Source organism: Phyllobates terribilis, unplaced genomic scaffold (genome assembly GCF_046119375.1).
Source record: "Phyllobates terribilis strain yellow unplaced genomic scaffold, ASM4611937v1 Scaffold_4__5_contigs__length_816908805, whole genome shotgun sequence".
Lineage (NCBI taxonomy): Eukaryota > Metazoa > Chordata > Amphibia > Anura > Dendrobatidae > Phyllobates > Phyllobates terribilis.
In genome coordinates, this window is record NW_027362764.1 from 497,072,454 (window position 1) to 497,089,238 (window position 16,785).

At 45.9% G+C, this 16,785-nt stretch overlaps 1 protein-coding gene across 1 annotated transcript in view; it reads right to left on the bottom strand.

The window, feature by feature from the left end:
- Positions 1–9,639: 9,639 nt before the first annotated feature.
- RANBP9 (RAN binding protein 9) overlaps positions 9,640–16,785 on the bottom strand; it is a 79,771-nt gene continuing 72,625 nt past the window's right edge. The window contains exons 12-14 of the mRNA XM_073678792.1: positions 15,282–15,433; positions 13,821–13,932; positions 9,640–10,880 (exon numbers count right to left, since the gene is read on the bottom strand). Of these exons, the coding sequence (XP_073534893.1) occupies positions 10,750–10,880; positions 13,821–13,932; positions 15,282–15,433 (395 nt within the window). The 3' untranslated portion in view covers positions 9,640–10,749. The remainder of the gene's footprint in view (positions 10,881–13,820; positions 13,933–15,281; positions 15,434–16,785) is intronic.

The window sequence follows — 16,785 nt, forward strand, 5'->3', positions numbered from 1 at the left end:
TAAGGATATCGGCGGAAACGCATAGATCAGCTTGAACTGACCCCACGGGGCCACTAGAGCATCTACCGCCACAGCCTCCGGGTCCCTGTATCTGGACATGAACGTCGGAACCCTGGCGTTCAGCCTGGATGCCATCAAGTCTACCTGAGGAGTCCCCCTACGGGAACACAGCAGTGAAAACACTTCTGGATGGAGACTCCATTCCCCAGGGTCCATCTGCTCGCGACTGAGGAAGTCCGCCGAGATATTCAACACCCCTGGGATGTGAATTGCAGAGATTGCTGGAACTCTGGACTTGGCCCAGACCAGGATCCGAGAGACCTCCGTCATGAGACTGGAACTCCTCGTCCCGCCCTGATGGTTGATGTACGCGACAGCCGTCGCATTGTCCGACTGGATCCGGACCGACAGACCGCTCAACAGGACCGTCCAATGTTGGAGGCAGAGAAAAATTGCTCTCAACTCCAAATGTTGATCGGGAGAGAAAACTCTTCTGGCGACCAGACCCCCTGAACCCAGAGGTCGTTCCAAACTCCCCCCCAGCCCGTCAGGCTGGCATCGGTGGAAATCACCGACCACCTCGGGAGATGGAAGGATTTCCCCAGGGATAGAGTCTCCGGACGTAACCACCATCCAAGAGACTCTCGCACCCTGCAGGAGATAATGACAGAGTGATCCAGCGAAGCCAGTGATCGATCCCAACGGGTCAGAATAAGATTTTGGAGATCTCGGGAATGAAATAGTGCAAATGGTACGGCTTCCATAGCCGCCACCTTAAGACCCAGAACGCGCATGCATTGCCGAAGGGACATTGCCAACGCCGACCTTATAAGCCAGACCTGGCGACAAAGGTTTGCTTGTTTGACAGGAGGCAGGGACACCACTGCCCAAACTGTATCGAAGTGCATCCCCAAGAACAGGATAGACTGCGCCGGTTCCAATGACGACTTTTCCTAATTGATCAGCCACCCGAAGTCCTCCAGATACTGAAGGGAAAGATCGCGAGCTGTTATCGCCTCCTCCGCTGTGGGCGACACTATCAACAGGTCGTCCAGGTAGGGGAGAATCGTAACCCCCTGTCTTCGAAGAAGCGCCATGAGAGGAGCCAGAGTCTTTGTAAAGATACTGGGAGCCGAGGCCAACCCGAATGGTAGGGCCACAAACTGGTAATGAGCCTGACCTATGGCGAAACGCAGAAAACGCTGGTGAGCCCTGCCGATAGGGACATGCAAATAGGTGTCGCGAATGTCCATTGAAATCAAGAAGTCGAACTGCGACAAGGCCGCTACCACAGAGCGGAGAGACTCCATGCGGAACTTCCGGGTCCGGACATGAATATTCAGATCTCTGAGATCCAGCACAGGGCGAAATCTGTCTTCCTTTTTGGGGACCACAAACAGGTTGGAGTAAAAACCCCTTCCCCGGTCCTCCGGAGGAACCTGAACCACTACACCTTGGTGTAGAAGAGAGTCGACCTCCCATAACAGAGCGGTAGCCAGCCTTGGCACGGACGGAATGCATGACTGACGAAACCTGTCTGGAGGTTGAGAATGAAACTCTATGAAATAGCCTGCTGACATAACCCGCGTCACCCAGGCGTCTGATATGTGGGATGCCCAAATTGATCCGAATTGTAGCAGACGACCTCCCACCCGAGAGCCCTCGGCGGGATTTCTGGCGTCAGTCAGCCTTAGCGGGTTTCTTGTCAATCTCCAGTCTGTCCTGACGGAAATGTTGCTTCCATGGAACACGGGATTTCTGGGCGGATCTACCAGAAGATGAGGGACGGCTCGATCTCCCAGAGGGCTGACCGAACCATCCCCGGGTCCGAAAGGACCGACGACCTCTACTGGTCCCTGCCCTGCCAAATGTGGATGCCGCTGCCCTTCTCTGAGGCAAAGCACCATCCTTAGCTTTGGCCTTGGCAATCAGCTCTGTAAGGTCTGAACCAAAAAGCTGACCACCCCTGAACGCCAGACTAAGCAGACCTTGCTTGGATACAGCGTCCCCGGTCCACTGTTTGAGCCACAGTGCTCGCCTGACTGTGACCGCTGAAGATTGAGCTTTAGAAAGAACAGAAGCAGTGTCCAGTACTGCATCCCTGCCATAACGTAATGCATCTTCCACAAGTTGAAAAAGCCTTTCTACTTCCAACAGCGGAGTCCCATCCTGCCATGCCGTCCGCAACTGATCCCACCGCAGAGAAGCCTCACTGGCCCACATGACCCCTAAGGCCGCCCGAAAACCATGACCTGCGGCTTCATAGATGGACTTCGCCGCTGACTCTGATCTTCTGTCCAGGGGATCCTGAAGACTGGCCTTCCCCTTAACAGGAAGCAAGGAAGACCTGCTCAGCTGAGACAGAGATACATCCACCTCAGGGGAGGGAACCCAATTAGCGATAGTCTCCGTAGCGCAGGGATACAGAGCATCAAAAAACCGCATCCCCCGAAAGCGTTTATCCGGACACCGGCGCTCCTTCTCCACTGCCTCGTTAAGTTCATCATGCGCTGGAAAAAATGAGCGAGCCCGAAGCGAATCTTAATACAGCCGGGCCGACTTACAAGGTTTAGTCAGCTCTTCAGACAGCTGTAAAGTTTCCCGTATGGCCCCAATAAGAGCATCCACGCGGCTAGAAAGCGAAGCAGAGCAACTCTGCCGATCCTCTACCTCAGAGTCGGAGATTTCACCCATCGAACCTGTTGGTGAATCTGAAGCCTCTGATGTGCTGTGCGGAGAAGACAGCCCCACCACAGTCCTGCGGCGCTTCTTGCCTCGAGTCGTTGGTTGCGATTTAGCCGACACCCAACGACCCAGGAGGTCAGAAAGACCATCAATGGAGCGAGTGAGCGCCTCCACCTTAGCATCAATAAGGGTCGAACTTGATGCCGTTGAGGGCCTAGGTGTACCAGAAACGCCCGACCGAACCTGGAACGGATCGGGAGAGAGGTCCGCGCCTCCTGGTCCCTGATCCGACATGCCCCCCACACCAGATGCCAGCCTGTTATAATGTGTATGGCAACCTAGAGTGTGTGAATTCAACCAACACAGCCTGCTTCAAAGGGGGGGGGGGGGGGGGGGGGGGGGGAAATCTACTTTTTTTTTTTTCCCCCTCTTCCCACTCTATAAGGCACGAGCTACCCCAGCACTGCTGGGCAAAAAAACAGTTAACTTAACAAAACTGGAAACAAAGTGTGCACCAGAAATAGTTAACCACTCTGATGAGCAGGTCCTGTTCAGAAGGGGTTAATATGCTGAAGTCACGCAATACACCTTGCCCTAAAAGACAAGGGTGTGCCTGGCAGAGAAAATAGCAGCGCTGTATATCGCGCCCTGCCTGCCCTAATAGACAAGCAGGAAAGTGCCCAAGCGCTGTAATAGAAAAAAGACAGTCTTCCACCTTAAAAGGCAGGAGTGACTTACCAGCCGCGGAGACTGCTCTTCCAGAGTGAGCGTGCGGTGTGGCAGAGAACGGGGAGCAGAAGGCAGAAAGCTCTGTCGAGGAGAAGCTGACTGCAGAGCCCGGAGGAGGAAGGGGCGGAGCTTCAGTAAGCACGCGGTACCAGAGCTTCCTGCCTGTATAAGAGGCCAGGAAGAAAGCAAAAAAAAACGCGCGAGCCACGCCCCCACAGCTGTCTGCCCAACCAAGGGACTATCACTCCCAGCAGACTCTAAACAAACGGAGCCCACGCCCCTCTCTGCTCCCCTGCCAGCCCTTGTCCATATGCATCACCTGCAAGGGACAAGAAAGGCAGTCACACTATGACAAGTAACAGTGGCAGCAACTGCTGAAGCACTCCACATTACTGAGCACTCACCCCGCTGTGCGCCACAGGGACCCCCAGGGATGTGTGGCGCTGTGGCCCTTGCTCCCTCCACGGCGGAGCGCGCAGGGACCGCACAGGCGGTGTGCGACCCCGCCAGGAAGCGCCCTGTATCCCCCGGGGCCGACAGGTCTCAGCGGGGACCTCCTTAAGGGGTACGCAGGACTGTCAGGGGAGGGTCAGGGGTCCTGGCAGCGCCGAGACCCCCTGAGACCTCTAGACCACGGGGGGCCCTGGTCTCCCTGGAAAAAAACAAAAAAATCTTCTGAGGAGCTGCAAAGGCAGCGACTATCCTCTGCGACCTCAAATTTAAGACTGAAGAACATGGGAGTAGGAGGAGCCTTTATACTGGAGGGGCCGGTCGTCACTCTTTTAATCTGAGGTGAACTATCCCTGTGGGGCTCCGCCTACCACTAAGTAACGAAGTCTGTGTCTCCCTTCCTTCCTTTCTGCTGCTGAAAAGTACATATGTCATGGCAAGTGAGAGTGAAGTTTGTCTCTCTGCCAGTATATAAAGAACAGTAGGGGTAAACCATAGTCCTCCCATCTGTAATTAAGTACTTTGTTATATCCCCAAAACAGTGGCAAATTATACTTTTTTTAATTGTTATTATATATATATATATATATATATATATATATATATATATATATATATATATATTTATTTATATATATATATATATATATATATATATATATAAAACCATTGGACCATATTAGTTAAGTGACTTTATAGTAAAGTGAAAATAACAATTTTATCAGATGGAATCTGTACAGCAAGACTTTTAGTTTTCCTAAATTTAACATCTACATTTTATTATTAGGCTGTGTGCCCACGATGCGTTTAAGCGTTTCCGCAGCGGCAAAAACGTTGCAGAAACGCTTAAAAAAACGCATGGTAGAAGGCCTGCCATGTTCCCCAATGATAATCCGCATGTGCTGTGCACATGCTGCGGAAATTTCCGCTGCAGATTATCATTGCGGAAAAAAAAGCAGCACTACCAATTATTTTGCGGAAGTGCTGCGTTTTCGCCGTCATTGACTTTCATTGGAACGCATGGATTATGCATCACTGGATCTGTACATGCGGAATCCATGCGTTCCAATGTGCGGATGGTACCCGGTTGTGGAGGACAGGAGACTCTCCTCCGGACCCAGGTACCATAGAACCTGTGAAAAAAAGAATAAAATAAAAAATAAATATCATATTTACCTTCTGATGGCCCCGGCTCTCCTTGTCTTCACTTGCTGGCAACTTGCGGTGGACTGAAGGACCTGCTCTGACGTCATTTAGTCATGTGACGGCAGGTCCTTCAGTGTAGTGTACCGCGAGCTGCCGGCAGCCAGGACGGAGCGAAGCAAGTCTGTGGGGGCCACCAGAAGGTAAGTAGATTTATTTTTTATTTTGCATGGATTTATATAGTGTGACCAAGTTGTCAAGCACTTTCCAAGTGATGCTAAAATCGTTTGGAAAGCGCTTGACAACCAGCATGCAGAAATCCTGCGAATTTCTGCATCGTGGGCACAAAGCCTTAAATAGGTTGTCAGGTGCTTTTACATTGATGGCCTATTGCTCATCAATACCAGATTGATGCAGGAACGACACACAGCCAGGGCTGTGGAGTCAGTAAGCCAAACCTCCGACTCCTCAATTTCCACGACTCCGACTCCCTCATACACAGCTCATGTATAAGTGATAAATTTACTGTAGCGCAGATTCATCTCAGCTAAAAGTCTAGACCCTTAGATCAGGAATAGGACAGACATTTATAGGACATTTCATAACTTTCCCAAATTCTTATGAAAAAATATTCCCCACAAACTGCATTGAATTACTGTATCCAATTTATTATATATTTTAGGAGTCAGAGTTGGTCCATTTTATACCGACTCCACCAAAATGGGCTCAGACTCAGACTCCACAGACCTGCACACAGCAATCCCCGGCAAATAAGCTGACTGGCGGTTGTACTGTACGCCCACCAATCTGATATCCATCGCAAGGACAGGCCATCAATGTAAAAGTACCAGACAACCTCTATGTCCATCTAGTTCACCCAGTTCTTCAGCCATTTGCATCCAGAAAATGACAAACTGCCCCCATGAAGCATAAACTGTTTTTTCTTCCCTTACGCAAAAGGGAAAAAATCTGGCTTATCCATTTTTTTCAATCTAAATAGGTGCAAAATGTTTATTTTTGTTAAAAAAAATGTTTTTATATAAGAAAAAGCTACCTCCTTTATACATTTACTACTCCACCTACACAAACATTTTAAATAAAACATGCTGAGGCCGATTTACTAATGCTATCTAAAGTTTGACAGGATAAAACGTAGACTAGGTTATTCTCATGTTATGAAACTGGTATATTTAGACAGCATGAAAATAAGCACGTTTGCAATTGACACTGCAGTGTCTCAGCATTAGGAGTTACTCCTGTGGATTTAGACATTGCTGTAATCTAAAGTAGCAATATGCACCTAAAGTCAATTATTTCTTGTACATATCCTTGGACTGTGTTTTGGCATCATACTAAATAATGTTTTTTTTATTTAAAGAAAATGTTTGCCGGGTGTTTCAATTCACATGTGATTTAAAGCGACTGTCAGCACAGAATGACTGTTCAAACCAAGGACAGGCGCTGAAAGCAGCACGGCAGGGCCAATCATTTACATATACCTTCCCACGTGCTTGGTTTCCAGCTATCTTCTCCCTTCTCTGGCCCTATGAAGCTACAGCTGTCAAAGAAATGGGGGGTACAGATTGAGAGAAAACAAGCAGATGGGAATGTGTATTTAAATGATTGTCCTTGCCGTGATGCACCGAGCGTCGGAACTTCATTTGAACAGTCATTCTGTGCTGACAGTCCCATCAAAAGAGAATGAGATGACAAATACCCCGAATTGGACTTGCTGTGTTAGTTGCTGATATTTTTTAAAGGATGGATCTCACATTTTGTCATTGTTTATAGCTCATTGCCAAGGAAACCTTCCACATTTGCCTGACCCAACAATAGCTACACTCCAGGCTGTGGAGTCTGAGTCTGTATAAAATGGACCAACTCCGACTCCTAAACTATATAATAAATTGGGTCCAGTAGTTCAATGCAGTTTGTGGGGAATATTTTTTCGTAAGAATTTGGGAAAGTTATGAAATGTCCTATAAATGTCTGTCCTATTCCTGATCTAAGGGTCTAGACTATTAGCTGAGATGAATCGGTGCTACAGTAAATTTATCACTTAAACATGAGCCATGTATGAGGGAGTTGGAGTCGTGGAGCCTGAGTTGGTGTCATGGAAATTGAGGAGTCTGAGGTTTGGCTTACAGACTCCACAGCCCTGGAGTTAACTCCTGAGATCCCAGTATTCTTTTGCCAGACCATTAATTTCGATACAGCAGTTATACTACAGCTATCCTCACTGTTGGCTCCTAAACCAGAGCTGCTGTTATCAGTCCTGCAAAATCACAAGCCCCTGGCACACACCTGTCAGTGTTTCCAGAGCAGTTCTCATCATTGCTTATTTTCCAGGCACTGTTATGACTATATTTTAAAATAGAAATAACAGTGTAGACTTCAGAACAAGCACTGACAGACGTTATGTCACAGTAGCACAATAAGCTCAGCAGAAGTATGATGTTACTAAAATAGAACTCCCAAGGAGGATCGCCACCTTACCTCCCCCAGCAACAAGGAAATAAAAGGCTTATTTGATGCATCGCAGGCTACGTTTCTATGATGACCTTTTTATGTTGCAGAATTTCTGAACCTATTTTTAAATTAGGTTACTTGTGTTATTTTGTTTTTTGACGCTGCCGTTTTTGTCTTTTTTTTTTTTACGTGCAGATTTTCCACACCTAATGCAAGTCTATGGGGAAAATCTGCATAGAACACTCAGCGTACCTGCAAGGGAAATTGACATGCTGCGGATTTGAAACCCTCACCTCAGCGTTAAAAAGCACAGTGGGCATGAAATTTCTATAAATCCTATCCACTTTTCTATAACTGTAAGACGTTTTTGAGGAAGAAAAAATATGCAGCATCAAAAACGCACCAAAAGCTCATTGTCGGAATGTAGCCTTAGTCTTAAGTTTACACCATCTCTGGGTCGGCTTACATTGGTCATCTTACATGCCAAATTGTAAAGTGATGTCAGAGCACAAGACCGTGTGTCTGCCCACTTTCCAATAGGCCATTCCCTCTTGCCTAAAGTCCATCTAGAATGTGTCTAAAATGCATAACGGCACAAAAGATCCTGAAGATGTAAACAACCCGTAAACAATTAAAAAAAAAAGTCAGAAGAAGATGTTATGACATCCAGATGGTGCACAGCCAAGCCCATTACTGTCAAATACAACACTGGTGCCTCAATTAACGTGTCTGAATACACAACTCATTGTTTCTTAGCACGGATAGGCCATAACAATAGATGACCAATTTAAGCACTGTCTATAAGGGAGACAAAAAAGCAAGATAAGACTTTAGTATACAAAAGATTGCCAAAACTTGATCCCTGAGCAGTGGAAAAAAAACATTGCAGGGTCATATCAATCCAGATTTCTGTTGCATCATGCAGATAAGCCCCCGTCACACTAAGCGAGATCGCTGCTGAGTCACAAGTTTTGTGACGCAACAGCGACCTCAGCAGTTTGACACGTAGCAGCGACCAGGCCCCTGCTGTGAGATCGCTGGTCGTGTCGAAATGGCATGGACCATTTTTTGATCGCTGAGGCCCCGCTGGGTAGCATGCATCGGTGTGTTTGACACCTTACAAACGACCTCGTTGGCGACTCAGAACTGAGAAGTCGTTCCTCATCGAGGTCTGAATCATCAGAGTAGTTGCTATGTGACAGGGTCCCAACGACCGCCGACATTGTTATACAGGTCGCCGTATCGTTGCTGCGTCATTGGGAAGATCTGACTGTTTGACATCTCACCAGCGACCACACAGCGACGCAGCAACGATCCCTGCCAGGTCGTATCATTGTCGGGATCGCTGTAGCGTCGCTAAGTGTGACGGTACCTATAGTGTCAGAAAATAGCACATGCTGCATTAATTCATGAACCCTTCCCTATCAGGTATTAATGGTTCTGGCTGAAGATGTGGAGTAATTGTGTGGGGAATATGTTATTGGCACAAGCTGGGGGCCTCTGATATGTATGGCTGGACATTTGGACAGTAGGTCTTACCCAAGCACTGTGACCAAGTTCATCTGTTCATTCCATCCTGATATTATCAAAACAATGCTTTCAGCAGGATAATGCATCATGCTACAAGGGTAAATTAAATAAAAAGGAAGGAAGGATGGTGTAAAAATGGCACAAGTAGCCCAAAATGAAATTTTGGGCTACTGGTGCCATTCATACACCGTCCTTCCTTCCTTTTTATTTAACTTTTTTTGGAATGTATGGCACAGAGCTCATTTATATTGGTGGTGCCTGTCCCCCTATACTCCTCTGATTAACAAGGGTGATATAGTCATGGATTGGTTTCAGAATCATGACAATGAGTTCTCCTTACTTCTCCAGCCTTCACAGTCCTCAGATTTTAATTCATTAGAACATTTATGGGACCTCCAGCTAATTTTCTGCAAGAAACTATCCTGTCCTCCTGGGTCATTATTCCTGCACAACTTGGAATCTATGCCATGATCTTGAGGTTGTTCTGAAAGGCCAAAGGAGGTCTAGATTGCCTCCAGACGAGCGTCTCTAGTAAAGTGACCACTGAGTATATTTTTTGACATCATCTGTCACTACTGCATTTATAAACTTACGAATGAATATGAAAATCTGCTGTCAAAGAAACACACCAGATTTGTTTCCGAATTAAATTTTTATTGGCAGATTAATTTAAGTACAGTAACATTTTTATTCAATATTTTAGCACTTAAAAATTAAAGTGTACAAAGGTGAAATTAAGATACCTAGAAGAAGACTAAATATTTGGTTCTTTTCTATAAATAAATGATTAAAGACACACCAATCCCTATCTAAATATAGTGTGAAGAAGCTGTCCTGTTACAGAAGGAGTAGAGAAGAATTCTTCACGTCACACGCTGTGCTGACATGTTACAATAAAGAGATTATCACACAACAGGAAAAACAATGACACAGCCCATAGCAAGTACAAATGTTGAAGCTGGCCATATCAACGTGTCCTGGGACTACAGTTGAGGTGCAGATTAAAAAGAAAGAAAAGGAAAAAAAAAATAAACACTTTTTTTTTTTTTTTGAGTCATTTCAAGTTTTATGACACGGATGGAAACTCAGCAGTCTACACTGTATGTCATTACCTTTAACGGTGCCCTCAATGGGGAAACAAAAGCAGATTGATGTCTACACATGAGATGTGCCATACACAACCTGCACACTGGCAGTCTTAGATAAGTATTACATATATCCTGTGATTTCATTCACAGTGCGTGCAGTTTCAAGATACACAGCTTGGCCAGCGAGGATCCGGAAGCCATAAACTGTGCGCAGAAAAGGAAAAAAAATAAACGGCACAGCCTGCAATCACAAGGATCCTTGCAGCACAGCATATAAGTGTCTATAATGCATCCCAAAATAATACTAAAAAAAAAACAAAAAAACACAGGACTGCTGCAAGCAGGTAGCTTGAATGTAAGCCTCGCCCTGTGATTCGCTATTCTTCACTGTACCTCAGTATTGTAAGAGGATTAACATAGATTAATATAGTCAAATCAAATTGTTGCTGGTATGGCAAACCAGAATTCCATAGCAACATCCTCTTAAAACTGAATGAAATAATAATTAAAAAAAAGGCTAAAGTCAAATGATAGGGACGTGCTTGTTACAAACGTAATAAAGGAAACAAATGAGTTCCAAGTAACTAGAGCTGGTCTATGTGTCTTACAGTATTTCCATACTGCACGTAGGCTGTTGACTTCTTCTACTGCATAGCTAATGTAAGTAATCACTCAACCTGGCAAAAGCACAGGATCCGATGCCTGAGTGCGCCATCATCTCTAGACACTGCGCAGCTTGCTCTAAAGCCAGGGACAGGGGCGGCTGCTTTGGCAGGTTGTGAATATCTATAGAATTAAACAAAATACGGTTAGGAACTTACCAGACCAATGATAAGAAGATCCAACTCTCCTAGACAACAAGATTTAAAGGGGTTGTCCAGTCTTAAACTACCTTCTGCAGCCACTCTAGGTGACTACAGGCTTGTGAATGCTCACATTGCACGCTGTGAGGGTTCTCTTGTGTCAGGAGCAGCGGTGATGTGACTGCATGTATGCAATATGCATACTCCCGGCCACAATCCAACTAGATGGGCGTGGGCTCACTCAATGCACTTGCCGGAAACCGTCTAGTCGGAATGTGACCAGGATATCACATACTTGCTATCATTCCCAGCGCCAGCAGCAGAGAATCCTCACAGTGAGTAGTGCACGCGATGTGAGAATTCACAAGTCTGCAGTCACATAGAGTGACTGCAGACTTGTAGCTTAAAACTGGAAAACCCCTTTAATATAGGCAAACCAGTTATTTTGGCACTGGGGATTACTATATACACTCTGAAAAGCAAATGGAAAAACACTAGTAGAGTGCCTTGTGGTCAGTGGGCCCAAACAGGACAATATCTTTCTGGGAAACTCTCCAGTGCCAAGGCCGACATAATAAATTGCTCTGTAGCGGACATATGGGTGTACAGCTATGGTCATATTCTAGCACACATACTCCTACCCATCATGCATCTCACTCATTGTCACCAAACCACAGGCAGCATGGATCAGAGCCTGGACACACAATTGCAGCCAGGAATGTTTTCTCGACGTTTCAGAAAAAACAGTTTAAAGATCCGATGGGGTCCATGGAAATAAACGAGACTAGTGCGGCATGGCCACGGCCGGCTTCTCCCCTTCCGCTCCATTGATCAACTGGTCTCTCTATGTACACCTGTGAACTATCTTGCCAGGGGCAGAGCTGGATTAATCTTGTCTATTCCGGTTGTTCTTGGAAGGACCTTTAAACTATGTTTTCTCTGAAACTTTGGAGCGTTTCAGAGAAAAACATAACTGGCGGCAATCGTGCAGCCAGGCTCTGATACATGCTGCCCGTGGTTTGGGCAGGATGAATCAACTGACGGGTTCCCTTTAAACATAATGCGCCAGCTTCCACAAAAGGTGGAAATTAGGTATAGTCTATAACAACCTTAATCATATACCTTCTCCATATCGGTATATTTGAGGGGCTGTGTCAGAAAGAAGATGCATGATGGTGTCTATTTCAGTATTAATAAGAATCCTTAAAGCAGGTTCAGTTAGCACTGGCTAGGACTATGAGCAGAGAGCAAAGCTGACATCTCTCACACATCTAATACTCTGTAGCAGAAAGGCACCAGAGGGCAATGTGGCGTGTTGTATTGTCACATGACATGCCCCACATGCCACAAAAGAGGGAACGATTCAACTGTTAGCAAATGTATTGTAATTGAAATATAACGATTATCAAAACACAAATGAGACTTTAAAAATCTATTCATCCTTTTGTGATATCAGTACTATAATGTACATGGAAATAAGGTACATTTCAAAAGGGGCAAAAGAGACTGAGGGCCTGTATCCAGTCCCACAAAGGCTGAGGGCCTGTATCCAGTCCCACAAAGGCTGAGGGCCTGTATCCAGTCCCACAAAGGCTGAGGGCCTGTATCCAGTCCCACAAAGGCTGAGGGCCTGTATCCAGTCCCACAAAGGCTGAGGGCCTGTATCCAGTCCCACTAAGGCTGAGGGCCAGTATCCAGTCCCACAAAGGCTGAGGGCCTGTATCCAGTCCCACAAAGGCTGAGGGCCTGTATCCAGTCCCACAAAGGCTGAGGGCCTGTATCTAGTCCCACAAAGGCTGAGGGCCTGTATCTAGTCCCACAAAGGCTGAGGGCCTGTATCTAGTCCCACAAAGGCTGAGGGCCTGTATCTAGTCCCACAAAGGCTGAGGGTCTGTATCTAGTCCCACAAAGGCTGAGGGCCTGTATCTAGTCCCACAAAGGCTGAGGGCCTGTATCTAGTCCCACAAAGGCTGAGGGCCTGTATCTAGTCCCACAAAGGCTGAGGGCCTGTATCTAGTCCCACAAAGGCTGAGGGCCTGTATCTAGTCCCACAAAGGCTGAGGGCCTGTATCTAGTCCCACAAAGGCTGAGGGCCTGTATCTAGTCCCACAAAGGCTGAGGGCCTGTATCTGGTCCCACAAAGGCTGAGGGCCTGTATCTGGTCCCACAAAGACTGGGGGCCTGCATGGAGTCCTAGAAAGACTGGGGGCCTGCATGGAGTTCTAGAAAGACTGGGGGCCTGCATGGAGTCCTAGAAAGACTGGGGGCCTGCATGGAGTCCTAGAAAGACTGGGGGCCTGCATGGAGTCCTAGAAAGACTGGGGGCCTGCATGGAGTCCTAGAAAGACTGGGGGCCTGCATGGAGTCCTAGAAAGACTGGGGGCCTGCATGGAGTCCTAGAAAGACTGGGGGCCTGCATGGAGTCCTAGAAAGACTGGGGGCCTGCATGGAGTCCTAGAAAGACTGGGGGCCTGCATGGAGTCCTAGAAAGACTGGCAGTCGGAAAATGTGAACAGACATCCCCAACACGGCTCAGATCTCACATACACTAACAATGCTGCATTGGATTTGGCAGAATTCCCAGAATGTTTCTATGGTAACCATAGTGGGACATGACAAACTACTGTATAAAATATCAGTCTTTGTGTTTAAAATGGGTGCAGTGTTTGCTGGGAGATAGCAGGGTGCTAATATGAGAGCAGAGGGACGGGACTGATGGAAGGACAGTATTAAATAACTTCTCTTTTGCTTTTAAAACAAATAAGGAAAAAAGTTCCCTGATTAGTGTCACATCCTTTCCCTTGTCCCGGATGGACCTGGTCTCTTTGTCAGCCATACGAGCAATGGGAATCTGTGAATTACTGTGTTACAGGCAAAATGTAATGGTTGGAGATTGTAGAGATGTGCCGGGCACACGTCTTACCTAGTATTGCACTATTAAGGGATGAGCACACATGTTCCCTCTGTATAGGATCAAGTTGGTAGCCAACTGGGCTGTTCCAGGGGTCGGAGTATGCAAGTAAACTAAATGCGTCCTAGTTAAAGAAAGAACAAATATATTGTATATAATAAAGACAAGAAATTGTAGATTAGTCCAAAACACCACCAATATAACACACCTAGCTCTCCTCTAATAGGCTGCACTGTATACAAAAGTAAATCAAAAAAGAGTAGGAGACCCGCTGACAGGCTTGTCATCCATACCACCACCACCTGCCATAAGCACATTATATAATCTATATATACTATTAGCAGAGAGCTGACATATGAGCAGGGGACAGATTCAAGCTGTAATACCTGCTGAATGTTACATCATGTATGAGGTTAAAGTGACCCAATTTCTGTCTATAGCGCTCTGGTGTATTTTTTATACTTTACGGAGGTCAGCCTGAAGAAATGATGTCCTGACCACCCGTCACCTGGACCCTGCAACCAATCAGTGGTCTCAGTCGTCAGATCACTGGTGGTTGTGAGGTCATCACTTCCAGGATTTCGTGGGAAATCATGTCATCTTTTTTTCTCAATGCGGACTTTCCCCCGTAAAGTTTAAAGGAAGACTGTCAGGACAAAATGACTGCTCAAACCAAGTATAGGTGCTCGGTGTATCCTTAGTGTGGGTCAAACAGTTCAGTGAACCGTCCTGATAAGGGTGCTTTCACACAACGTTCGTTGGTTCCATCAGGGCTTGCGTCCAAACCCCCACTCCCGCAAAACGGGATTCTGACATATACGCCAAAGGGGCCATAGTGTATAATGGTGCCGACAAAGTCACAGTGTGCTCTGCTGTTCATAATTTTCGGTTGTAAACGCCTACTGGAGGCGGACACTCAGACGCAGTCTACCATGTCTGAGGGTCCTCCTCCAGTAGGTGTATACACCCAAAAATGATGCACATCAGAACACACGGTGACTCTGTTGACACCATTAAAAAGTCTATAGCCCCCATTGGCGCATATGTCAACATCCCGTTTTGCGAGGGGGTTCGGACGCAAGCCCTGACAGGACCAAGGAGAAGAACGCTCTGTGAAAGCACCCTAACTTGTTTTGCATCTTCACTGTCCCTATTCTTTGATTGACAGCTCTGTGTTTTATAGGAGCCAAAGGAGGAAGAGAGAGATGGAAAACAAGTAGATGGGAGAGTGCACTGAACTGACTGGCCACTGACCACGCCATGATGCACCGAGCACCTGTGCTTTGTTTGAACAGTCATTTTGTTGCTGACAGACTCCTTGTAAAAATATATCGAAGAATCTCTTAAAATCTGTATCAGCTCAAAACAGCCCAGTATCGGTGTCCAACTCTCCTGACATTGAGAGGAACGGAAAAGTAAGGCCTTCACTTGGAAGGAATGATAGAAGCAATCTTGATTCAACCAAATATTTACCTTCAGCATATTTTTGTTAGTGGCATTTTTTCCACGTTCTCTCCTTAGTTGCTCGCTCATGGCTTGTAGTTCTCTCCCAAAACATATCATCCTCTCAACAGCAGCCTGGCTTCCTCCACACAGTTGACGTCTCACCTGAGTTGAATCTACCTCTGCCACAATAGGAAAGAAGCAAGTTATATTGCGCCATTGCCCTTGTGACCCTTCAAAGCTTACTCGTCAGAACCAAAAAAGGACACTAAAGGGACGTAGTCTGTGTGTAGTGGGGCAATGACATCACTTATACAGTGGCATGTAACTAAAAGTTTGGGCACCCCTGGTCAAAATTACTGTTATTGTGAACAGTTAAGCAAGTTGAAGATGAAATGATCTCTAAAAGGCCTAAAGGTAAAGATGACACATTTCCTTTTGTATTTTAGGCAAAATATATATATATTTTCATCTTTTACATTTTAAAAATTACAAAAAGGAAAATGGGCCAATGCAAAAGTTTGGGCATCCTGCATGGTTTGTAGCTAGTAGCACCCCCTTTTGAAAGTATCACAGCTTGTAAACTCGTTTTGTAACCAGCCAAGAGTCTTTCAATTCTTGTTTGAGGGATTTCATCCATTCTTCATTGGAAAATTATTCCAGTTCTGTGAGATTCCTGGGTTGTCTTGCATGCACGGCTATTTTGAGGTCTAGCCACAGATTTTCAATGATGTTCAGATCAGGGGACTGTGAGGGCCATTGTAAAGCCTTCAGCTTGCGCCTTTTGAGGTAGTCTATTGTGGATTTTGAAGTGTTTTTAGGATCATTATCCATTTGTAGAAGCCATCCACTTTTCAACTTCAGCTTTTTTTACAGATGGCGTTATTTTTGCATCAAGAATTTATTGCAATTTCATTGAATCCATTCTTCCCTCTACCTGTGAAATGTTCCCTGTGCCACTGGCTGCAACACAACCCAAAGCATGATTAATCCACCCCCACGCTTAATGGTTGGTGAGATGTTCTTTTCCTGAAATTCTGTACCCTTTTTTCTTCACACATCTCTTTGGCCACAATGATCAAAGGTATCTATTTTAACCTCATTGGTTCACAGGACTTGTTTCCAAAATGCATCAGGCTTGTTTAGATGTTCTTTTGAATACTTCGGATGCTGAATTTTATGGTGAAGATGCATGAGAGGTTTTCTTCTGATGACTCATCTCTTAGGCCATATTTGTGCAGGTGTCTCTGAACAGTAAAACGATGTACAACTCCAGAGTCTGCTAAATCTTTCTGGTCTTTTGCAGTCAAGCGGGGGTTCTGGTTTGCCTCTGTAGCAATCCTACGAGCAACTGTCACTGAAATTTTGCTTGGTCTTCTAGACCTTATCTTGACCTCCACTATTCCTGTTAACTGCCACTTCTTACATTTCAAACTGAGCAAAAGGCAACTTGAAAACGCTTTGCTATCTTCTTATAGCCTTCCCCTGCTTTGTGGGCCCCCACCATTTTCAGAGTTTTAGGCAGCTGCTTAGA